The sequence below is a fragment of the Hirundo rustica genome, chromosome 8 (assembly GCF_015227805.2).
Source record: "Hirundo rustica isolate bHirRus1 chromosome 8, bHirRus1.pri.v3, whole genome shotgun sequence".
NCBI lineage: Eukaryota > Metazoa > Chordata > Aves > Passeriformes > Hirundinidae > Hirundo > Hirundo rustica.
The window spans coordinates 15095090-15119410 of NC_053457.1; the positions used below are offsets into that span (position 1 = coordinate 15095090).

The window sequence follows — 24321 nt, forward strand, 5'->3', positions numbered from 1 at the left end:
GAGATACAGAGAAGGGAAAATTATTTACTAAATTCTAACTGAAAGCTTTGTCACAGCTAATTTAAAATATTCGAAATCTTCTTTCATTTATAAAGAATTGATGAAGGAATAAGCTAAATCAAAAGTCAGCTTATCAAGAAAAGTAAAAATGCATGAAATTAGCAATATTTTTTAAGCTCCTAATATCAACCTGTCTAAAATCTAGTGGAACAGGAATGACAAAGGACTGCTTTTGATAACAATAACACACAGAGTATTTGATAATTAAATTTTAAAAGGAAGAGACGTTTGATGGTAACAGAAGATGAGGAACACTTTGTACCTTTAGTATGAACTATTTGCCAAACTCAATGCTTACATTGTCTTCATGTAGATAAACTGATTTGTTCAAACAACTAGCCACATCATGACTATTCAATCAATACAGCAGCTGCAGAACAGCCAGAAGGTCAAAATGCAGCACAGGGGACTTGACAAGTTTGTGCGCAGAGGAAAAAATGAACACGCGTGTTCCTATACAGACACGTACATATAAGCTCAAACACTTGTACAGAAAATGTCCAAATTCTTTCATAACTGTACCAGGCTCTTAACAGAATCAGCTTGTGGTTTTCACACACCTCCCTAACAAAACCAAATATAAAAGGACACAAATCCTTAGTATTTCTCCTCTAAAGTAACACCTCATGATGTTTCTAGTAAGTTGATGCTGCCACTCACTGACAAGCCATTTGCAGTTTTGCAAGCCCATTTTCTGTTCAAACAGTGCAGTTTACACACATACAATGATATTCTACTCCACACAGCAGAGATGCAGTCAGAAGCCCGAAACAAGGCAGCACACATTAATGGCCTTGCCTAAAGCCCATTGGTTTGTAGGGGGATTTGTGCCCGTCAATAAAGACAATGCAAAACCTGCCGCCCAGCAGATGAGTGTCAGCACAACACATTGTTGAGCTGGGAATGCCAGTTTGGGTCTGAGGCTTTGTGCGCCGCTCACTGGGTGGCAAAAGCCAGCCATCCTACACTGCTTTCAAACAAGTGTAGCTTCCTGAACCCAGTCAGCCTGGCCTACCTCATGAGGGAGCGATATTTGCTTTCCTTTGTCTGAAAAGATCCAAAGGGTCTAAAAATGTATCTGTGAAACCTCTATGAAGCCACTTTGTGAGAGAAAATGATGACAGCAAAAAAAAAAAAAAAAAAAACAGGGAAAGGAAACATTTGCTATTGTTGATGAGGTGCGGCTTGCATTGCATTGCAGAGTTAAATTTTTAATGTCATTTTCTATACTAAAATAATTTTCATGATAGTCATAGGAAAGGTTGAGGTTGATATCATATGGGACGACAAATATAGACCAACCATCCTTGTCGAATCCATTAGACATGGTCTTCTGAAGAGATGGGAGAGCCTCAGATCTACATGTTGAGAACAAGTAATCTCCTCAAATTCTTGGTGTAAGAAGTACAATGCTACTCAGCCCCAAAATTTTCAAGTGATTTTTCACTTCTTTTCTGATCTACAGATGAACTGTTTCCAAGCATATCTAGCAGTGCTTTGCATTAACAACTGAACCTCGTTACAAACACCAAGCCATGGAACCTCAACCACCCTGGTACCTTCCGTAGAGGCCTTTAAGTCCCACAACAGCACTCAGCCAAACACGTTCTTGCCACTGCATTCAAATGAGTGTTGAGGTCTGCCAAATCTATCCAACCACCGACTGCTTCATGAGTTCAACCTGTGGCACACAGCACACATCAACTTTATTTGACTGCCAGTTAATTACGGCGTTTCTCCTCTTATGAAACAGAGCTGGTGCCTATTTACACTTTGTCTTGAAATAACTTGCAACAGAATTAGCATATGCAAGTTCTAACAGCATCCCTCATGTTTTATCTCTCATACCTTCCAGAAGCAGTATTTGCAGTTTAGTCAGTTGTTACCAGAGCATGTCACCCCTGCCTTTCATTGCACTGCAAACAACCCTTAAATTTTTAACTCAGTACGGCAATAATATTCTCAAATTTACAATTTTTCATGTTTCATCTTAAAATGCTGATTCCTCTAATGAACTTTATAAACAGAAACATTGCAGCTGCCAGTTTCTTGCCTCCTCTTGCTCTACGGGCCATGGAGATAACTGTTGCTTTTCAACTACAACCTTATCTTACTGCATGCCATTTATTTGCTTTAAGAGCTCAGTTACATCTTTCCTCTTCTACTATCTGCAACTGAGCTTGTCAACCGTTATTAAACTTGAAAAGTCACTTGGTTGCCAAAGAAGCAAGTACCCTGACTTTGACAAATTTAATAGGATTAGCTCTTTCAATAAGGACATCAGTACCCAAAAAGACTGTTCTCATCTTAGTACTAAAGTACATCCCTTTTATGCTATATTTGAGCAAGTTATTAGTTATCGCCAAGATAATTTTGGACCTTTCAAGCCTTATGTCAATAATTCTCTTCATACACTGAACACTTGGAAGAAAGACAGCTGTCTTAAAATTAAATTCATATCTGAATAATTCGGAGAAAACAAACCTGAAACAGCACCAAAAAAAGAGCTTGCTCTACAGCTCTCAGTACTCAGAGTTCTCATTTTGACTGTGCATCCGTCATTGAGAAACCTTACATTTTTCTGCTATGACATTTAAAAATAAATTACATATGTCTGTGCAGGCCATCATTCAGATGGGATTCACTCAGTGCTATTGTACTGTGATCGCAGAAATGAGGAAGTATAGTAAATCGCACAGATTATTTCAATATGAAAACATTTTAAAATATACCACGTATCTTGAAGAAAACGTAACTGCTAGCGCGGATTTTCAGTTTCCTGCCCAACGGGGACAGAGACCCGCACGAGTATTAACCGGGGCATTTTTCAAAGGCAGTTTTCAAAGGGGAGGCAGACGGAACGACAACCCCAGCTGCGCTCTAGTACGGGAGCCATCGCTGCGGGCAGCGTTCCGTTTCACCGCACCCCATCCAGATGCTCAGCAGCCCGTTCGCACTGACCGACCCGACCCCGGGGCACAGCGCGGGCCCCGCGCCGCCCACCCGCCCCTGCCCCGGCCGCGGGGAGCCCGGTGCGGCGGCGCCCGCGGGCACCCGCCGGGCCCGGGCAGCGGCACCGCGGCGGGAGCCGGGGCAGCGCGGCGGGACGGCGCCGCCGCCGCCTCCACGTGCGCCCGGTGCCGCGGCGGGGCCGCCCGCAGCCCCCGCGCTCAGCCCGGCCGAGCACAGCCCGGCGCGGCGGGACCCCTCCGGCGGACTCGGACCGCACCGCGGAGGCGGCACGCGGCTCGCCCTCCGCCGGGGGCAGCGCCGGCGACCCTCCGGCACCCTCGGGGGTTGCTCGCGAGGCAGAGCCCGTCCCCGGCGCCCGTTACCTCAGCTGCTTCTGCTCCAGCTTGAGCTTCTTGGCTTGCGGCTCCCCCGCTGCCATCTTCGCGCTGGGCGGCGTGCGGCGCGCTCCGCTCCCCTCGGCCCGCCCGCCGGCCCCGGCCCGCCCCGCCGATCGCGCCGGCACCGCCACCGGGGGGCGGGGGCGCCGGGGCGAACGTGCGGCCGCGCCGGGCACCTGACGGGGCGGGGAGCGGATCCCGCGCCGCCCGCCGCCCCTGCCCAGCCGCGCGCTGCCGCGGCGCCGGTCCGGGTGGGTTTAGCGCCGCCGAGGCCGAGCGGTGCCCACCGGCGGCGAGGGGCGGCCGTGGCAGCGGGGCCGGCGGGCCCGGGGAGGGAGGGGGCCGTGCTCGGGCGCTCGGCGCAGGCAGCTCCCCGGCCGCCCGCGCCTCCCCCGGGGGGCGGCCCCGCGCCGCCGCCGGGCCTCGCCGCCATCTTGGCCGCTGCCCCGGGAGCGGGACGGGCCGTGCCGGGCCGGGGGAGGTACGTGGGGCGCGGGGGCCCGGGCCGTGAGGGAGCGGGGCGGCGCTGCCCTCGCTCGGGAGAACGGGATCCCTGCCGGGCGGGCGCCGCCCGTGCCCGGTCCCGGCCGCGCTGCTTAGCCGGAATGGGGCAGGGGCGACATCCCCGCCAGCGGCGGTGGCGGGAGGCTCCCCACAAATCCGAGACTTTCCGCTTTACGCGTTTCCGTTAATCGGTGCCCATTTAAATACAAAATCGTTGCCGTGTTTGAATAAACTCCCCCCCGTTCCGTTGTTCCGGGCTCTGGCGGAGATGCGGAACCGCCCGGCGGAGAGTGAGCGGGGCCGGGTCAGAGCTCCGTACCGGCGGATCTGCGCCCCTCACGCTCCAAGATGGGGCGAGGCATGAGGGGATTGTGCCCCGGAGGTCACTTACTGTGGCTGTCAGGGCACTGGAGCTGCGAGAGCTGCGGTGTGGGAGCCGCTGTTGGCGGCAGAGCCGGCAGCAAGGCCAGGCCGGGAGGGGCAGGGCAGGGCGGGGGAGCGGAGCCGGCTCACCTGGGTCGATCTTCAGCAGCGTTGCTGCAGCCGTGGCGTTTCTATTCGTGCTGTACTCGCTCAGTTAGCAAGGGGCCCTGTGAGTGCGGATCTGCATAATATGCGCCGGCAGTAAACCCGTTACCATCCACCACTATGCGCTGCACATCGCTCCTACCCTATTCAATACCCAGCGGTAACCGAGTGGAGGTTGTCGCTTCTTTTGTTTCAGTTCAAATCTGCTTTGAATTAGTAATACACTTACCATCTTCAGAGTATGATGAATGGTTCGTACCCATTAAGTGTTCATCAAACTGAAGGAATAGCGTCACCATTCAGTGTAGCTTTTCTATAACCAACCAGGCAAAAAATCATACTTGGAGGGTGAAAATTTATGTTCATAGCAGGCAGACTGTAGTATGAGAGAGGAAAAGGTATTTTGCAAGAAAAGCAAAACCAATTCAATTACTCATGCAAGAGATAAAATAATAGAAACAATGTTTGACAAAAGAACTGACTATGCCAACCATGTGATTCTCCTGTGGGAGTTCCCAGCAGCTTTGAATCATACGTAGCTTCTCATTTATTTATTAAAGCTAAAAAGAAGAAGAGGAAATATCTGAATGATATTTCTCTGTATAAAATGTCTCAGGTTTAATACGTGCCGTGTTGGATACTTACTCATAAACACAAGCAAACTTGGTTCTTTTGGTGGGGGGAGATAAGGGACAAACAGGTTCTTTACTGCGTGTGTGCACGTATCTAAAAATTCCTTGCAAATGGCAAAAGAAACTTGAAGAATGCTCTATGCCCTCTCATCTTTGATTTTACTGGGTTTATTCAGAAATTAAATTTTCTGTTGTGCAGGACAGGTATGCACCAGCTAAGTCCCAATTATTCTCTCATATAAAGATCTCCTTACATGAAGAATCTTTAATAAAATCCTTGTCATGAGGATTCAGAAAAGAGAAATTGAAGTCCTTGAGGTAGAAAAGTGTGAACAGTAGGAGATGAGTGGTAGCTGTAGTTCATGGCTTTAATAATAGCAAGAAACCAAATTAAAACTTGTATAAAATGTTAAGTTCCTTCTTCTTGCATCCCTTCAATTTTTCCCCAACTTACAGCTTCACATGTAACTTTAAAAAAATAATACAGAGAAGGTAAGTTAAATCTTTTTTATGCTTATTTAACATAATGTATGAAAGGCAGCCTTTTAACAGGAGCTTCTTAGAATAAGGGTATTCATGAGACTCATTCATACAGGATAAAAGAATCAGAGTGCTGCTTTGCTCTGTTCTCTTGGAGGAGAAGGAAGGTACAGTTATGTGCCTTCTTTGTGCCCTCTCTGGTGGGACTGGCTGGGGCGGAGTGCGCACACGTGTTAGGAAGGGCTCTCATGCACAGCAGAGTCCCAGTGGTGCTTGCTGGCTCTGATGGAGTGTTTCAGTAGTGCGTGGCTCTCTGGCACTGTGCTTGTCCTTTCTGGAACCTTGAGTGCCTCTTCAGAGAGAGCCTGTGAAAGAGAGTAGTATAAAGCTGGTAGCACCATTGCTCCGGCCTGTCAGCCTTGCTGGAGGAGTGAACTGGGAGAGCGTGGTGAAAAACATCTTCACAAAGAGCTGCTGAGCTGGGGCTTTGATATCCTGTGATTGAATCTTCCTGCCTTGTCCATTCAGAGTTCTTCATGGTTTGGCTGGAATATGAGCCAAATTATCGGTATTTTCCTGAAAAATACTATGGACAGTAAATATGTAGCGTGATACTTGCTTTGTCTGTGTCCATTTGGCCCTACCTGTCTATTCAGCACTGCTTTCAGAGAGTGAATTTCTTCAGTTGTCCCTTAGCAGTCCTGAAGCTACTGGTTCAGATGTAAGTTGAAATGTTCCATCTCCGTGTAAAAATGTAGTTTTAGCAATCAATTTTTAATTGTTTTGGTGTGGGATTTTTTTTCCCTAAGAAACTCTTGCTTTTACAGCTTTTACAGCAAAGCTTTCTATTCTTTGCAGGTCCCAAAGGGAACTGCAGTTATTCAGGTTCTAATACTGTTTGATTATTCAGAATCTAATATTGTTCTGTTGACAAGAGATGGAACTCTCTTGCCAGCAGTTAGAAGATTTATGCTGGAACTAAATTGAACAGAGACGCCATGCAAGCGTATTATTGGAAGGCTCATCAGACAGGAGATGAAATGCTGCACAAATTCTCTTGCAGGCTAATTGCTGCTGGTAAAAGAACAGAGGAAGTTGCAAATTTTGTTATGGATACCAAACACTGATTTAAAACAACTTCAGAGTATTCTCAAAGGACTGCTTCCTTTTAAAAACAATTTCAGAAAGTTACTAACAGTGTTTTAAATGAGGGCAAAGATAAATAAATATATGCTGAACATCTGGGAAGCAAAGCATTCAGTCTTTAATAGGGATGATCTTGCTGATAAAATATGTCTGAGTAGTTGTACAGACACAAGCACTTCATGGTGTTGAGTAGATACAAAGTTTTGCTTCACTAACAGGGGAACAACAAGCAGTTCTTAAAAAAGGTTGCAAAAATGGTTTTACCTTGGTGTGCAGATGCCTAAGCTGTAAGCATCTTTTATGTAAAAAGATTCATGACATCAGAGCAGCATCATTAAGACAAATAATAATAGGAGCATTAAAAGAAACCTGTGAAATTACAGAACATTCATGTTTTAGTAAACCTGAGACTTCCAGATTCATCAACTTGAATCACAGCTGCTAATTATGTGGCAGGTTGGTCCTGCCAGTTATACAATATATCAGAGCTGCTATGTTGGTTGTCTTGAAAGTGTTGTTCAGGTGTTTAATGGGACTTCTCTTTATTAGGGTTGCTGGTTTGAAAGCCAGTGAATGGGGTTGGGGAGGTCAGGAACACATTTGTGGCACATTTTGAATTTATAGGAAAAAGCTCAAGTACTGGCTAGCTGATCGTGACAAAAATACGAGCTTTACAATAGAAATAGAACTGCCTATTTTAGCTTATTTCTCCAGATTACTTTAAGCATTTGATTACTTTCCATTCACTTGTCACTACAAGTTCATTTCCACAAATCCTTCCACCCTTCGGAGCGGCTATGCCAAATTCAGGGAACATTGAAGCTGTGGAATAGTTTCCTAGTGATGGTCCTATTTGGAGCTGTTTTCAGTAATTAGTACTAGCTCTAAAGGGCATTGCAGAGGTCAGTGATAAATTCCTCATTTCGTGATTTCAGAGTTTTGAATGTAACTCAGCTCAGTGTTATGGAAAAGCAGCTGTTGACAGTATTTCCACATTAATTACATTTTAGAGTACTTAATTGTAGCTAAGGACAAGCATGTGCAATCAGTCTTTTTTCCCATGCTCCCAGGCTCTCTCTCTTGCCAGTGAACTCCACTTTTGTCTTGTGAGCCTGCTGTGACTTTAGTCCAGATGTTTTTGTGCCAAGAATTTGAAAATCAGTAACATTGCAAATCCAGATTTAGTCAAAAGAAGAGTTAGAGATGTGGAAACAGCTCATTGAAGGCGTCTTAGTTAAAATATGTTTTTCTTTTGTGTGGACTTCAGATTCTGGTAGGATGGAGATGACTGAGCAGAATCACCTGGAGTTTTGCATGTCAGAGGAAGGATGGGGAGTCTGTGAGAAGCTGTGAAACTGCAGGGCTGCTTGTTGCTGCAGATCCTGTAAGGTGCCTTGCAGTCAGGCAGGAACGTGAAAGGCTGTCAGTCTACTGAAAATGAGCTTGAACAGTTTGCTTTGGCCTAGATGCAAATAATGATCCATGTATACATTCAGTCTGCTCTTAGGTAGGCCTAAAAGCAGAGAGATGGGAGGCATGTCCTTTAGAATAGTCCTAGAAACACCTTCAGTACCTTATGTAGAGTGGTTTTATGCTGATATCTCATGCCACATGAAGAAGAATCTCATGATTCCTAAATTCTGGTGATCCACTTTTGCTACTGTTTCTGAAACCTTTGTTTCAAGACCTTTGCCCTCAAAGTGCTGCAGCTCTTTACACACTTGACCTACAGGTGTGAGGAATTTTGATGTTACTGGCTTAATTTCTTATGTTCAGTATTTGTCAATCTTTTTTGCTTTTCAAGTCTTATGTTCTGATGAGACAAGAAAGTCAGGTACTGAGAAATTAATTAAGGGATCCCTACATATATGAAATGAAATCAGGCACTCAAAAATAGAGTAATAGAAATCTTCAGTATTTGGAACAATGTAACTAATTTTTGTTAAATAATAGTTATATATCTTATATTGATATTTTTGTAGTGTTACCAGTTCTAAGATATTCAGTGTGAAATCCATCTTTAATCAGCTGATGCCAATTGCTTGACGGTGTATGGGATAAATCAAATTACTTAGTCTTGTGTATAATAGACTGATGTCCCCACTGCTATAAGAGCATCTTTATTCTAGTCAGCACTGGGAAGTGTACCAACTGAGCTGCCCCTTGACTGACAGGGCAGGGCTTGTGCCTCTGGGGCTGCCTGCTCAGTTTTCCAGAGCACTTCAAATTAGCAGCAAATTAGCATACTGCTAAAACTTGTGAAGGAAGGAAGGCGTGCGTGAGAGGATTTGAAGGGAGGTCTTATGCTAGAAGCAGAATATGTATGATGGGAAATCCTGTAACCCCTCTCTTCCTGCTTAGAAGATAGGGTAGGCAGCCAGGTGGGAGCGTACTGCTCAGTTTCCATAGGCACTGCAACGCCGTCATCTGCCAAGCGTGTCCCCTGGATCAGTTTGCTACTCCGGTTCACCACGAGGTCAACACAAACACTCCTATGAACATAGCTGCTACCTAGGCAGCCTGGAGCAGATGAGGAAAGAAGGGCAGTGGCCCAGTGCTACCTCCCCTTCTGGCTACCCACTCCCTCCCTTGAGTGCACATCAAGTCACGATCTAATATCCTAAGTGGAACTTAGGGCAAAAGAAGGAGCCCTGCTATTGCAGTCATTTGGTGCCCCAGGAGCTTGCTGTCGTTGTGTGGTGTGCTGCACAGCTGCGCTTGTTAGAAGTACATTGTGACAAATGCAGCCATTTCTGATCTGTAAATGAATAGGATCTGGATGAACATTAACAGAAGCACAACTGCTGGGGCTTACAAGCACTGTCACACGTGTCTGATACTCTGTCAGAGTATCACTGGAAACTGCCTGCTGTCCAACACAGCTCCTCCAGAACGGGCTGTGGCTCAGCTCCTCTGGAAGTGGAGTCCTAGCAGCACTGCTTGTACTGGACTCTCGGATGCAGCTTTTGCCTGCATTTAATAGGAAATGGATGTGATATTTGTTAACAGATATGCTATTGTATCGATTTAAAAATGTACAGAGATCTATTCTAAGCTTTATAGCTGAGCACCTTCATATGTGTGGGCAGCCGTGGTGTTGAACAATACTGACATTCAGTGGTTGATTATACTTGCCACTGTTGTGTGACTATCCAGGAGATTTTGGAAGGCTTTAATGTTCAGTGCTGGCTAAATTCAGAACATGTTTACTTGAACTGGATTAAAGCAATTGTGTCAAGGCTCCTTTATAAAAATGCTGTGCTCACAGTATTAAAATTGCCTATTTTTTTTTTTTAACAAACTAAATTAATTAATTAAACTAGATTAATTTGGTTCAGTAGAGAGATAATATAAGCGTGCAATAACATTTTGTAGCTTTGTTTCCTTTCCCACTTTTAAACAAATCTGCAGTCACAGTTTCTAAAAGAACTTCCCTTTACATTCCATATTGGCTTAGATGAATATTTTTGTCCACCTTTTGACTATTGGTCTTTTTTTGTCAGCTACCAAAGACAGCATGCTCTTGGCAGGAGGTATCTGAGACCTGGCATGGCCCCAGTGAAGATGAGCACATAGCTGTCATGCATGTGAAGGAGCAGCTGGAGTTTAGAATTTGAAAAGCTGGATCTTGGCTCTCTTCCCACATCTGCTGACTTAGGTGGAGAGAAATAGCATGCTGACAACCTTCTTGAGCTGTCCTTTTTCACCGTCTTTGGTGAGCTTTGGAAGACATACTTTTGTTTTGTCAAAATCTGGAGGGCCAGACCATTTTTCATTGTTACAAGTGTATTGGTAGATGAGTTAGTACTCTGGGTGGTTTAGATTGAGACACAGCAGCACAGGCTCACTCTGGGTGGACCTAAGTGCTTATTCTAATATTTTGGAATGAGATTAAGTCATACAGTGTTTGGACTTGTTAAAATCTCTGTGGGACTGGGCCATGTGCATCTGGATGCTTCCATGCTATCTTTACATTAGTGTGCCAGAGTTAACAGAGAAGGAGCAAATTTTATGTGCGTTTTAGGACAAGATCCTGGCCAAACATGATAAAATTAATGAAAACTATGATAGGTTTTTGGTAGGTGTGTTTGGCTTCTCTTGGACATGCAGAGTTGATGGTGGCCTTCCTGTCTCAAGGTGTGGACACCCAGTAATTGTCTGGTCTCTTTCCAGTCACGATTGAATCCCTCCAAAAGCTAACTTTCAGTTTGGGATCTCCATTGCTACCATCTGCCCATTTCCACCACATGCCCCGTGCTGGCTCTAGCACTCTCTGGCAGTAGGTTGCATTAGGAAGCTGATCTGACCAGCAGCTCCTTTTGCTGGGTCAGTTTCTGGCTGGATCATTTACCTAATGTAGATATTTGCAGAGCCACAGACTTACTCAAATCAATACATGAGTGGCATAAGGGAAGAGCAGCCCTGCCAGGGGCAGCTTCTTCAACTACAAATGAATTTATGCTTGACATTGAGTACCGGGTTAACCTTGAGAAGCTGCTCTTGGGGTTACAGCTGGTTTGTTTTCCAAGCCCAACTTTTAACTGGTACTTATTTTTGTAAGAGGATCATTATGCTGCAGGTCAGCCAAAGCATTGTATCTGTCTCATGTAAAAGCTGAAGAGATAAAATGAAGTCTGCTAGCATTTGCCTCCTCTGTAGATGCCGAGATAATAGTCTATTCATTTTATCAACTACTTAGTTCACTTCCTATTGCATTGAAAGACTTGGAATTCTTTTTTTTAATAGGCACATAAGCTTCTTGCCCTTTGAATAAATTGAAGGATCAGTAGCTGAGGCATGTTATTTGTAAATGTTTAAAGAGATAAGAAAAAAGTTACATTCCTTACCTGCTGTTTATACTCCCCTTTTACATAAGTGAGTTTTTAAGTGAAAAGCATATTATATAAACGTATTTCATGCATGCCGAGCACATTTGAGGCAATTTTATTCATTAAATCAGATTTAAATGGCTAGTTTTGTGTACTTTTAATGAATTCCAACCCTTTACCCAAGTGCAGCTTGGCATAGATTGTAAGACTAATCTGCCAGCAAGTAAAAAGCACTTTTCTAGTTCAACAGCTGAAAGCTGACAAGCTAAAGAACTGTATCTTTAAGATAGAGCAATTCTAAGTTATGTGGGCAACTGCCAGGCCAACTGCACTGCCATAGGAAACCTTCTGTCCGAGTAACTCTTTCACGTCGGCAAACGCGATTGAGCGAGCGCCAGCTCATGGGAGTCAGCTTTTCTTTAGGGAATAAATTGCAAATACCAGATAGGGATGAAAGTGGAAAACGAGAGTGCTTTCCTCATGCTTGTAATATGATATACATTAGCAGCTTAATCTAGTGGCAAATATTTTTGGTGGAATGTTCTTCTTAATAAAGAAAATGGAATTCAAAGAAAAGCAACAAAGTAGATCTTTTTCCTAAATTCACAGTGCGTGTTAATAAAGAGTAACCATCGTAAGAAAGGGAATCTGGGATAAGAAATGTCAATCCACATATCCTTTTGTTTATTTTAACTTCTTTTAATGTGTTCCCAACAGAAAATGATCCACAGCCTGTTTCTTATAAACTGTTCTGGTGATATATTCTTGGAGAAGCACTGGAAGAGCGTTGTGAGCCAGTCTGTGTGCGATTATTTCTTTGAAGCTCAGGAGAAGGCAATCGATGTTGAGAATGTGCCTCCTGTCATCTCAACCCCACATCACTACCTCATCAGCATCTATCGGGATAAAATCTTCTTTGTGTCTGTCATACAGACAGAAGTGCCACCACTCTTTGTAATTGAATTTCTGCACCGAGTAGCAGATACTTTCCAGGTGTGTCACCATTCAATGATTTCAACATTCAATGTCTGAAGGGAGCCCACAGGGAAGCCAAAGAGGGACTCTTCATCAGGAACTACAGTGATAGGACAAGGAGAAATGAGTACAAACTGAAAGAGGGGAAATTGAAGCTAGACTTTAGGAAAAAATTCTACACTGTGAGGGTGGTAAAATAGTGAATGAACAGGTTCCCCAGTGAGGGTGTGGATGCCCCAACTGTGGCAGTGGTCAGGGCCAGGTTGGGGGGGGTTTGAGCAACCTCATCTAGTAGGAGGTGTTCATGCCCATGGCAAGAGGGGTTGGGACCACCCCTTAACATTCTGTGATTCTGAAACAACTTCAAGGGGGGTTTTTTGTATAAGCTTTTGTAACATAAATAGTAGTACATCACATTATATTATTTCACTGTTCATGCTTATATTTATTTTCACTTAGGTAATAAATACAACATTAACAATATGATGCCATCAGACTATAGAAATAGTTCAGGCACTAAAATGCCTTCATATATTGGAGGGTTTCTGTAAGAAAAAAACAAACAAACTTCCTTTTGCAAAGCATTCTAACAGGAATAAAAATCCTCTCTTTTGTAATCTCTGAATTTGTTTAGGATTACTTCGGCGAATGTTCTGAGACGGCAATTAAGGACAATGTAGTAATTGTGTATGAACTTCTAGAAGAAATGCTAGACAATGGCTTTCCACTGGCAACAGAATCTAACATACTGAAGGAGCTGATTAAGCCTCCCACAATTTTGCGCTCTGTTGTCAACTCCATCACAGGTATGAAAATACGTAATTTCAGCAACGACGGCTGCTTTAAAAAAAAAGCCCCATCATTCCTTGAAGCAAAAAAATACTATATTGGCATGAATCTGTAAGGTGAGGGCACTGTCCTGCCACTTCTCATCAATAGGGGTTGAATACAAACAACTCCCTCCTTATTTGCAGTTTATGCCTGGCCCCTTTGCTGTCCTTGCACTGCCTGGTTCAACCACAGCTGCTGAAGTCCCTCAGGAACAGCAGCTCCTAACACAGTCAGGACATACTGGAGACAGGTGCTCTGGGACTGGTACAGAGCTCACCCCAAGCCTTGAATAATTGAGGGACACTGGAGAAGGTTAAGCATTTTGTAAGAAATCCTTATAGGAAGGTATATAATAGATACCTAATAAATCCCTGATGGGTGGGAACAGACAGCATGAGGGGCAGCAAATAACCTGTCCTCATCTTCCACGCTGCCCCCACCTCCGAGCAGCACGTGGATTCTTATGGATCTGATTTCGCAACCGATTTCAGGCTGTTGTAAGTGGGTCTGTCTTGCAGTGATGGAGCCAAATGTCTGTCAGCTGAGCTGGTGGAATCTGTTTGTCTGGCAAGCGGGTGCAAGGGAGGTGAGCCATGAGGTGTCACACGGGGGCAGAGAGATGCAAGACGGTCGCCTGTACATTGTGTTAGGGAAGGGGAGTAGCTGGGCTGCAGGGCCACACACGTAATGCCCAGAGGAGCTGCTCTTTAAGGCAGTAGATATGGTTTAGTCTTAGAGTATAAATCTCATCAGTTGTAATTTCTGTTATTTGGCATTTAGTTAGGTTTTTAAAATGTATTTACACTTATGAAAAATATGACATTAATAGACTAGATGGACCTCTGTAAGGAGAATTAAGACTCCTGAAACCAAGGGTTGCAGCATCAAATCCTCTTGTTTTATCTAAAGCCTTATTAAAATTCCCTAGGAGCCTAAAGCGCCTGCCCAATGCAGCCTGCATCTTGTCACTGTCAGCAGCTCAGCACTGAGCAGGTGGAAATAGCGGCCAAAGAGGCTCCTATCTACCTGGCCTGGCAGCACTGCTGCACTCTGCAAGGCTGCTGAGGGACACACACAGCAACTGCTCCTCTTCAGAGATGCAGCAGAAGTGAAGAAACAGTTGCAACTCCTCCCCCTGAGTTACAGCACATACAGGAGGTGTGGATTCTAGGATGGGGTTTGTTTGAGTAACTACTTCTACTAGCTCAAAAGACTGAAATCTTCTGTTTTCTGCCTACCAGGCTAGGATTCGCCCAAGCAGATTTTGTAGAAATGATACCTGCTGGGCACCAGCATCTCAGTGAAGCTGTTTCACGTGGCAGGACACACTATCGTGTTCATTGTGCAAAAGGGCACAAGTCAGCATGAGCTGTGGCCCTGTCCCAAGACCTACTTCTAGCAGAGGGCGTTGTGTCCACTGTGCTGGGATTCCAGCATCAGTCACCTAAGCCTCAGAAGTGATAAGATTTTTTTTTTTTTTTTCCTTTTTAAAGTACCATCAATTTACTTTAAAACTAGATAGCTCAAGAAGACTTCTTCTCATGCTGGATAGTATTGAGAATCAGGAGCCAAGGGTGACAGCAAGGCAGGCAAGGACAGTGGCATCATTGGTCAGGAGCCCAGAAGTTGAGGCAACAGGTCAGGGACAGGATCAGATGATAATAGGTCATCTACAGCTCAGTGACTGCCAGTAACACCCAGAATGGGACAGCCAGGCCAGAAAGTCCAGTCTGGGCCAGGGTCTGGATGGATTTGGCACATGGTCAGGTGTAGACAGGGCTGTCACATTGATGCAGGTTAGTTCAAGTGGGTACCAAGGGTGAGACCGTCAGCAGCTCCAAGCAAAGATTGTAGGAGTCCTCACTGAGGCTTCTTACACATCTTTCTTGCTAATGACTCTCACCTGTTAACAGCCCTGAAGTCATCCAGCTAAAACTCTTAGGAGAAGGGGAAAGCAGGCTTAAGGCCCTCACAGGGAGCTGTCATGTCTTGAATTAGTGATGAAATCCTCCACGAGATCTAGCCCCACACCTACTCCCACTCAAACCTCCTGCTGACTTGAGCATTGTATTTTGCTGTGCGAGATGTAGTCTGAAGCTGTGACATCTGGACTTGTGGCTCCAGTGCCTTCACATCACCTCACAAATAACGTTGTAGGGGTCCAGGCACTAGCCTGCAGTTCCTGGGAGTAAGCCTTACCTTGAGTTTTAATTTTGGCAGTTGGAATATTCCTTTTGTAATTAATTACCGATTTTGAGATTCTTTTCATTTTTCAGGCAGTAGTAATGTGGGAGATACACTTCCCACTGGACAGTTATCCAACATTCCTTGGCGCAGAGCAGGAGTGAAGTACACGAACAACGAAGCTTATTTTGATGTCGTTGAAGAAATTGATGCGATTATAGACAAATCAGGTAAGATGCCTTTGTTTCTCAAATGTGTTTGCATGTAGCTAATGATGTTTTAGAGAGAATACCATCCAACCTTCTTACTTGTTTGCATATGTTTTATATAAATGCGTTTATATCTTAGGTAGAAATATTCCATTTAAAATGATGAGCTTAAATGTATTTCTTCAGTTCATCTTAGAACAGCAACATGTTCTGGGCTGTTTTGAGAGCATCCACCAAAAGTATATTTTCTGTTTGTATATTGATTATCTCATAACAGGTGTAAATGGAAAAAAAAAGTAGTTGGAATGTGATGAGAAAATTATCTCCCATTGTTCCTGCCAACAATGTACTGTAGTCCTTTAAGGCCCTCAAGTAAGCAAGACAAAATCCTTCATTAGCTTTCTTCTGATAGCAAGATAAACCTGGTGCAAAATAGTTGGGCAGTATTGTTTTCCTTATATATAAACTGGAGCCAGATATTATGAAGCATAATAATACTCCTTTATTTTCTGTGAATGAAATGTAGCATTTTCAAATACAAAAGTCTTCATTCTGAGATTTAACTTTGAGGAGTAACCCGATAACTGATACGCCAAGAAAAACGAAAAAAATACGCAAGTGTCAGTGTGGGTTTGGTTCTGTACAACACCTCAGCAAATGCTCTGCACACCGTTGAAGTGGATAGTCATAAATAGCTGTTGTGCAGCTCTCCCAGTCTTGAATCTAAAAGAAGGTGGCCCTTGTAGGGCCCTTGTACAACATGCTGGTGATGTGTTACTGTCCTAGCTCCTTAGGATTCCCAGGAGTAGTGTGAGTGCTTAGTCTGGGAAGGTACAATCAGGAGCATGGTGAATTTCTGTGTGTATTTCAGGTGAAATCTGTGCAGCAAGTGTTTCATTTCCTACTGAGGATCTGCTGCAGTAGTCATAGCTACTCTTTTCTGCTCTGATCCCTTGGGAACTAGCAGTGCAAGAACCCTTCTTCATAGCCTTCACTAGGACTAAGGTAGATAAGGTTGCTCCCCTTGAATAGGGAAGTTATCTTGTTTCATAGGGGTATGGTCGACTGCTTTAACCTGAAACAGGATCCCTTCTTTTCAAACAAAGTATAAAGCCACCATTTCTTCTTCCCCTTGCCTAGATGAGCCAGCATCTACCTATCTTCTAAAATTACCTTTGCATGTGGAGGTAATTAATTAGTCCAGAGTCCTGCTTATGCCTTTCTGTACTTAGAGGGTATTTCAGGAAATGAGCATTTCCTGGGTGAAATGCTTGGTACTCTTGCTTTGGGGCTTTTTGTTACAGATTTGCTTAAAATCAAGATGAATATTTAATGTCATTGTTAAACAGCCTTTACTTGTGAAAGCCAACGTTATAAAGGTGAAGCTTTACAGCACCAACTTACTGCATTTTGACATTGACCATTGTGAGGTACTTCAACTTCCTTGCATCACTACACAGCTTGCTAGTTTTCTGGAGACTGGGGATGGGGATGAAAGAAAAGATTCAGGGCTGGTGTGTTATGAAATTCTTATTTGCTTATTGCTGGCAAGCAGTTCAAGCACGTCCAGTACAAGTCCTGTGTTACAGCTGGCACGAGTATAATTAACCAATTTGGGACAGGCTGTTTGCTCTGGCTCATGTATTTCAGTGAGCTGCCCAGGACACAGGTAACTGGAATGACCTTTCCTAGCTGGGCTTGGCGTGTTGTTGAGTGTTGTGCAAATGTCATCTGTGCCCTCTAGCTGCGCTTCACCACATCTGTTAGGCTTTTCATAATAACGTCGAGTGTCTTGTTTTTGTCTGCAGGTTCCACAGTCTTTGCAGAAATCCAAGGTGTTATTGATTCGTGCATTAAGCTCTCAGGAATGCCAGATCTTTCTCTGTCTTTCATGGTAAATTCAGCCTATATTTGGGAATCTTAATTGCTCAGGATTTATTTTTCTTAGTGGTCAGAGTTAAACAACTTTAAGATCACTCTGGCTATTTCATGTGTTACACACATGAAAAGTAACAAGTTTTGCATGATATTGTAGAAGCTGCATTGTTCAGTTGGAATGGTTTGTGTCTGTACATAAAAATACCCTGAGAGGAGCTGCTGTACGTGGTCAGATCAGAAATCCATCTAGCTCAGTAACGTGTCTCTGATAACGGCTACTCAGAGTGTAAGAAATAGGAACCTGGTGGGGTTCAGTAGCTAGCTCAAACTGCTGGTACTTGATGAGATTTCACTTCCCGTTGTGCCACTCCTTCCAGAACCCACGGCTGCTGGATGACGTCAGCTTCCATCCGTGCATTCGGTTCAAGCGCTGGGAGTCGGAGAGAGTCCTTTCGTTTATCCCTCCGGATGGGAATTTCCGACTGATCTCCTACCGCGTCAGCTCCCAGAAGTACGTTTAAAATCAGACACACTGCTGCTCCAGCTCCGCCACCTGCTGCTTTCCACCTCAGTAATGGCACGTTCCTCTTGTTAAAGGAGAATTTGCCTTGCTCTGAAATGTGTGTGCTCAGGTCTTGGCTCATCTGTTGCTCTGTCCCCACTAAAAGAAAAAAACATTTTTCAGTGATCTGAAATTTTTCAGTGATCCAGATACTCAGGAACAGTTTTTCAGTGGAATAAATCACACATAACCCATATAGGGCTATCAGTCCTAGTAACTCCTGTTGGTGCTAGATGCTTTATGGGTAAGTCTCTGTGCACATGGAGGACTCTGAGCTTCATGAAGAGAGCAAAGTAAAAATAAAGTCCAAACTCCAGATATTTGCAAACTAAAGCCTGATCTAACTGGTGGCTCTTCTGAGATTTAGATCAGTGAGATTACTATTAAAAAAACCCAAAAACATAGATGAAGAGAGAATAGGATAAGGTATTTGGAAGAAAATAAAATATTTTTCCTGTGATTCTCTGCTGATAAAATAATTTCAGCAATGATGCTGAAGAGCAGCGTATCACTTCACTTACCACTTTTGAAACAAACCAGTTCTAACTTGAACACCTGCCAGAAACACAAGAGCCATTTATGAGAAAGTTCTTTAATTTCTCAAGCAGAGAAGTAGCCAGGATGCATTCAGCCCCTGTCTTCTCTTTTCAGCTTGGTGGCAATTCCTGTATATGTGAAGCACATGATCAGTTTTAAGGAAAATACTTCTTCAGGAAGATTTGATGTTACCATTGGACCAAAACAGAATATGGGGAAAACAGTAGAAGGAGTTGTCATGACAGTTCACATGCCAAAGGCCGTTCTTAACATGAACCTCACTGCTACACAAGGCAGCTATACGTTTGACCCAGTTACTAAAGTAAGTCTTAATTTTTTATTTATTTAAATATTAAAGATGGAATTACTACAAGTCACTCATATTGCAGAATGCTGGAACAGTCTTCCGCACGTGGCAGAAAACTCTGTTCAGCATACCTTTATGAATTAAGAATTTACCTTTAAAATTTGCTTTTTCAAACTTAGATACACACCAGCTCTGATTCCTGACTTTGACAGGATCCTTTTCCTTCCCTTCCTCTCTTTTCACTCTGTTCTTTCACCCACTATCATCTTTCCTTAGTGGATGCAGCATTATTTTGCTGATAGTTTCAGCCATGTTATATTTTGCAATATATATGCAAATATATTTTTCTGAAGAAAATGCACTAGCCTTGAAAATGGGTAGACAGAAAAACTGGGAGCAGGAGATGAGGAAAAATTTCTTCCAAAAGATCTGCCTAGAGACACACAGGAAAATAAAGTGTCTGAAAAAACATGTCTTGGGTTCCTGATTCCTTGCCTCTGAAGTTGGGGTTTGAGACCTAAATTTCATAAAGCTCCTGACGCCTTTTAGCACCCAGGAGCCATTTTGCTGAAAAGCAGTTTGAGCCAAACCCTTCTGCTGGCTCTAATACCCTGCTCTGAGCTTTCTGCTGCCCTTGGAATATCTCAGTCAGCAATTCATTAAAGTTGTTAGGGAAAGCTCTCCAAGTAGCATTTTGTTTCAAAAACAATAGACCTTGGTCTTTTTAAAAGAAAAGCACCAACAAAAAAACTTAAGGTGTGCTTTCCTCTCTGCAGAAATAAATTTTAATGTGTTTTTATCAACATTTGGAATAACTAGGTGGATTGAAACTGCAAAAAATTTTAAAAGCATAGAGAATTGAGGTTTTTTCTGCATTTATGAGTTTGTGATAAGAACAAACAAATCACCTGTTGTGGGTGAGTGAAGGGCCTGCTTGGTTCCACATTTCTCCAATGAGTCTAAGAATAAACGGCAAACAAGTGAGCCTTGAGAAAGTTAGTTTAGCTTAGACGTCTCCTTTGGTCCAGTGCCTTGCTCCCACCCTCCTCATTCTTGTGTTCGAGTTTCTGTGGTCTTTTTGCTGGTTACTGTCTTGGCCTCATGGATCCAGCTGACCAGACATCAGGGTCAGTTATCCTTAGCAAAGGGAACAAGATGTTCTCAGTGCACAGTGCCACCCTGACAGGGTGAAGCAAAGGGCCCATACCTGCAGGAGCCCTCTCCCAGCCACTGAGGCCATTCTCAGGGCTCCCACTGTCTGTAGCCAGCCTGCAAACTAAAAGCTGGGCATGAGCTTGACCTCGTCAGTTGTTTCCTAGAATGCTACTACTACTATTCTCTCCTTCCTGCCAAGGTGCTAACATGGGATGTGGGCAAAATTACCCCTCAAAAGCTACCAAACCTGAAGGGCATAGTGAACCTGCAGTCTGGAGCCCCCAAGCCAGAGGAGAACCCAAGTTTAAACATCCAGTTTAAGATACAACAGCTTGCAATTTCAGGTGAGTGGGGGGTATCACATGAAATTGGTGCTGGCAGAACAAGTCGGTGTAGGAAATGAAGTGGGAAACTGTTAATCATTTAATTGGGGATGCAGATCTGAAGTTAGCTTGGTCCAAAATGATAAAGTCTGATTTACCCAAACCTGACAGTTACCCTTGCTGGAAGACTTCTTTGCCGGGAATTGCGAATTCCCAATTATTTTGCTCAAGAAAAACTGTGAGAAGTATACAGAACAATGGAATTTTCTTTGTTGACTGGTGCATTAAACATGCAAACATATCCTTTTAGTGAAGATTGATGGATGATGATTTAGTGTGCTGCTCCTGACTTGCTTTAGCCTTGTACCACTAAAGCTCTTTCTAGTGGTCGTAAAGATACATTAATTTTGACCTGGTTAGCTGGTTAGTTTTCTATCTCTGAAACAATCAGCAAGTAAAAGCAGAATGAAGTCTATAGGGTAAGTGCAAAAGTAAATTTAAAGCAGACGAGGCCTCAGTCTGCAAACACTTAAGTCATGTGAGTTGTCCCTGTGTAAAATGCTTCTCCAATCAAGCCGTGCAGGATTAAAGCTCTAACAGTGCAAGAACTCACATTCAGAGAGCAGAAGGAGGAGGATTGAAGGCAGCTGATGAGAGTTGGTGGTGGTTCATGTGGTACCTTTCTGGACAGGTACCAGGCGATGCTGGTTTTGGCCCCTAGACTGATTAATAACAGTTCCTGTGTAAGAGCAGAATCCTGCAATTTCCTCTTAAACTAGTTTAAATCTAGCAAGATCGAGCTGGTCCGGTGGCTTGATGCCAAAGATAACAGACCTGTGAGAAGGCAAAGAACAACCTGAAGCTGTAGGTAATTAAGAGCTTTGGGCCTTCCTCAAGGAGTAGCAGAGGCATTGCTGGTTCTTGCAATTACAAGTTGGAGTGAAAAGAATGCTGAAACTTGTCCTTTGCTTCATCTCCATGACTGGAAAGGAGTGCAGTGTACAGGAAGATAGAGTCATTGTTCCATAGTTCATCTCTTGGAAGGAGGATGTTGGCTTATGCAGTAGAAGAGAAACAAGGTGTTGCCCTGCCAAGACAGCTGTGATTAGGTGACAAGAATGTTCTCATCTGCTGCTGCAGACCAGAACGGAAAATGAGCTTCCTAACCAATCCCAATGTGCTTCAAGACAGCTGGATTTCTAATCAGACTGCTGTGATTCCTAGCATTCTGCTTTTAACTTTGTACTTGTCTCTGTCTTTTTTCAGGACTGAAAGTGAATCGCCTAGACATGTATGGAGAAAAATACAAACCTTTTAAAGGTGTCAAATACATTACAAAAGCAGGAAAATTCCAAGTCAGGACATGAGAAGATGCTAAGAGGAAATTCCCCTTAAAAAAACTTGACTGCTTAGTGACTTATGTTGGTTAGGTGCCAATTAATTAATTAATAGACACTGATTAGTTTGGGATCAAAGCATTTGTGCACAGCAGCTCTTACAATGAAAGCATAGCTTAGTTTTTCTTAATATGGCTTTAAGATAAGGTACTTTTTTTCTATTACACTTTCACTCCTTTTTTTACTGAATTGTTGTGCTGGTGAATAGTTTGACACGGGCGACCCACAAAATGTTGCAAACACTACACTGCCAGTCAGATACCAAAGCCCTGAGGTCAAGCACATTCTGAAGGCCAGAGAGGCCACTGGAGAAGTCTTCTGGTGGCATGTTCTGCTACTGCAGCTGCCTGCAAAGAAAGCTCAGCTCCACCCACAGCCAGCTGCAAGCTGGCATTTCACAGATCAGCACGTAATCCCTTCAGAAATAGAGAGCAGCAGTGAGAGGGGCAGGGGTTCTCCCAGGGCCTGAGACATTTCAAGTGTCACTCCTGAAAAAGCTTCCAATGAAGTAAAAAATAATTTCTGTGTTGTTTACAAGAAACCGCCTTTCTTAAGAAGCATTTGCCTTAATCAGCTTTCATTTCTGCCATCTGCAGATGAGCTGATAAAAATAACATCCTGCATTAAATCTGGGAGGTGATTGTTGCTTCAGTAATCCACTTTCTTTCCATTCAATCTCATGGTCCCCATAATTTTTTTTAAGAATACAGTTGCAGAGAGTAAGATCTATTTTTTATGTGAAGCCTTTGCTTTGATTTAGATCTTCCACTTGTTTGAAGTGGATGCCACCAGATCTGTGCAGTGTGTACCTTCAAGCGTAGCTTTTTAGATAGCACAATAGAAGTGTTAAGTGTATTTAATGGTTGTGTGCTTTAATGTTCTGAAATAAAGGGAACTCTACTGCAAATACATCTCGCCTTATGAAATGTTCGTGCTGTAGTAAATTATTCATGATGATCTTAAGCAGGAGGCATCTGATACACCATTAAACAATGACTGTTTACTACATCTTTACTGAACTTGATCACTGTGCAGCTGCTTAGTTTTAAAAGGCTGTTAGGAGCATGACAGGTAAAGTCCCTTTCATGTTTCTTACTTTTAAATGCAGGAAAACTATTCATTTACAATATTTCAAAGACTCGACAGTCAGAGCAAAGGTGACTGAACTTCTTGTTGTACACCAACAAAAACATTTCTCTAAACCAATACATACTCCAGAGTTGCTATCAGGTTTCAAACCATGCATTTGGTCAATATTAATTAAGGGTGGGATACTGCAGACCCTCTGTTTCTCTAACCTGTTTGGCTTATAAATCAATGTGTAGGTAGTAGCTTTGCTTCAGATGAAGAGTAGGAACCAAAGTCACTTAGTCAAAATTTCAAATACTGGGACAAAAAATGATCCAGTCTGGAAAGAGGAGGGGAGATCCATCGGATCCATCCCCTGGCAGCAAGTCAGCAAGGAAAGAAATGAGCATCCAGTCTCTATTTGAAACTTTGGTAATATCATTAGGGTAAACTTGGCCATAAACAACCATTTTGAGTTTCTAAAATTACAGTAAATAAAACAGCACTATGAAGAACCAGCATCTAATAAGATCTTCCATTTGTGCAGACACAACCCTGGTTATTAAACGCTACCAGCTTTCTAGTCTGCCTTTTTCCATTTATCCAGCAATTCAACGCTCACCCTACAGTTCCGCTGTTTTGGCAAATCCTTCGGTTACTGTAAGAGTAGCAGAAATCTTGTCTTCAGAGGTAAATGGTAGCATCCCAAGCTGACATCTGAGCAGCTGGAGCTGCTCTCTCCATTAACAGCCTGGAAACGCTGCCCCATGGCCCTTCAGAGCTGACAGCCTTCCTGAGCTGGGACATAAGGAAGTGTCAGAGCTGCAGCCCCAACCCCAGCGCTGCCTCCAGCATGGGACTGAACAAGGGCACCCGCTCCAGGACCTCGGGCACCAGGGAGGCTGGCACAACAGCTGCTGTCCAGGGAAAGCCCGGCTCACCACCACAACTCTGTCAGCAAGCACTGCACTCACCGCTAGGAAACCAGTCTGGGCAGGGAGATGTGTTTTGGCAAGGAAATGGTTGCAGGTGTGTGAGGCCAATACCTTTTCTTGTACATGTGCTGGTTCCTTCTGTATCTCCAAAACACTGGAAGCTCAGCTGCAGAAGAGGGCCTGTGTTCCTGTTCTGTTTTAAAAAAAAAAAAAGTACTGGCATCTCTCTGAAGAGTAGAGTTTAGGGAATCAGAGGATATAATTAGCAAAGAATTACCCTGCTAGGTTTGGATCTCCCCTTCTCCTCACGTCCATCTCCAGGAGTGCTGACAAGGTGGTTGTCAGGGTCTCATCTTTCAGATATGGAGACAACTGTTTGAGCAGTACAAAACTCTGAATTTTATCAATTATTACTAAATACTGGCTGCCCT

At 43.7% G+C, this 24321-nt stretch overlaps 2 protein-coding genes across 3 annotated transcripts in view; one reads left to right on the plus strand and one right to left on the minus strand.

The window, feature by feature from the left end:
• The window catches only part of ADK (adenosine kinase), a 273051-nt gene extending 269541 nt beyond the window's left edge, over positions 1–3510 (minus strand). Inside the window, exon 1 of the mRNA XM_040070582.1 lies at positions 3396–3510. Within this exon, the coding sequence (XP_039926516.1) occupies positions 3396–3451 (56 nt within the window). The 5' untranslated portion in view covers positions 3452–3510. The remainder of the gene's footprint in view (positions 1–3395) is intronic.
• A 244-nt stretch (positions 3511–3754) lies between these two features.
• Positions 3755–22794, plus strand: AP3M1 (adaptor related protein complex 3 subunit mu 1). Of its 2 annotated transcripts, XM_040070584.2 has the most exons (10): positions 3787–3891; positions 10204–10415; positions 12247–12522; positions 13139–13310; positions 15612–15749; positions 17537–17622; positions 17984–18117; positions 18820–19027; positions 20367–20511; positions 21757–22794. In XM_040070584.2, the coding sequence occupies exons 2-10, from the start codon at positions 10374–10376 to the stop codon at positions 21855–21857; spliced, it is 1302 nt and encodes a 433-aa protein (XP_039926518.1). In that variant the 5' UTR covers positions 3787–3891; positions 10204–10373; the 3' UTR covers positions 21858–22794. The 2 variants fall into 2 exon arrangements, with proteins under 2 accessions (XP_039926519.1, XP_039926518.1); XM_040070585.2 differs by lacking the exon at positions 10204–10415 and having other exon boundaries at positions 3755–3891.
• The last annotated feature ends 1527 nt before the right edge of the window (positions 22795–24321 follow it).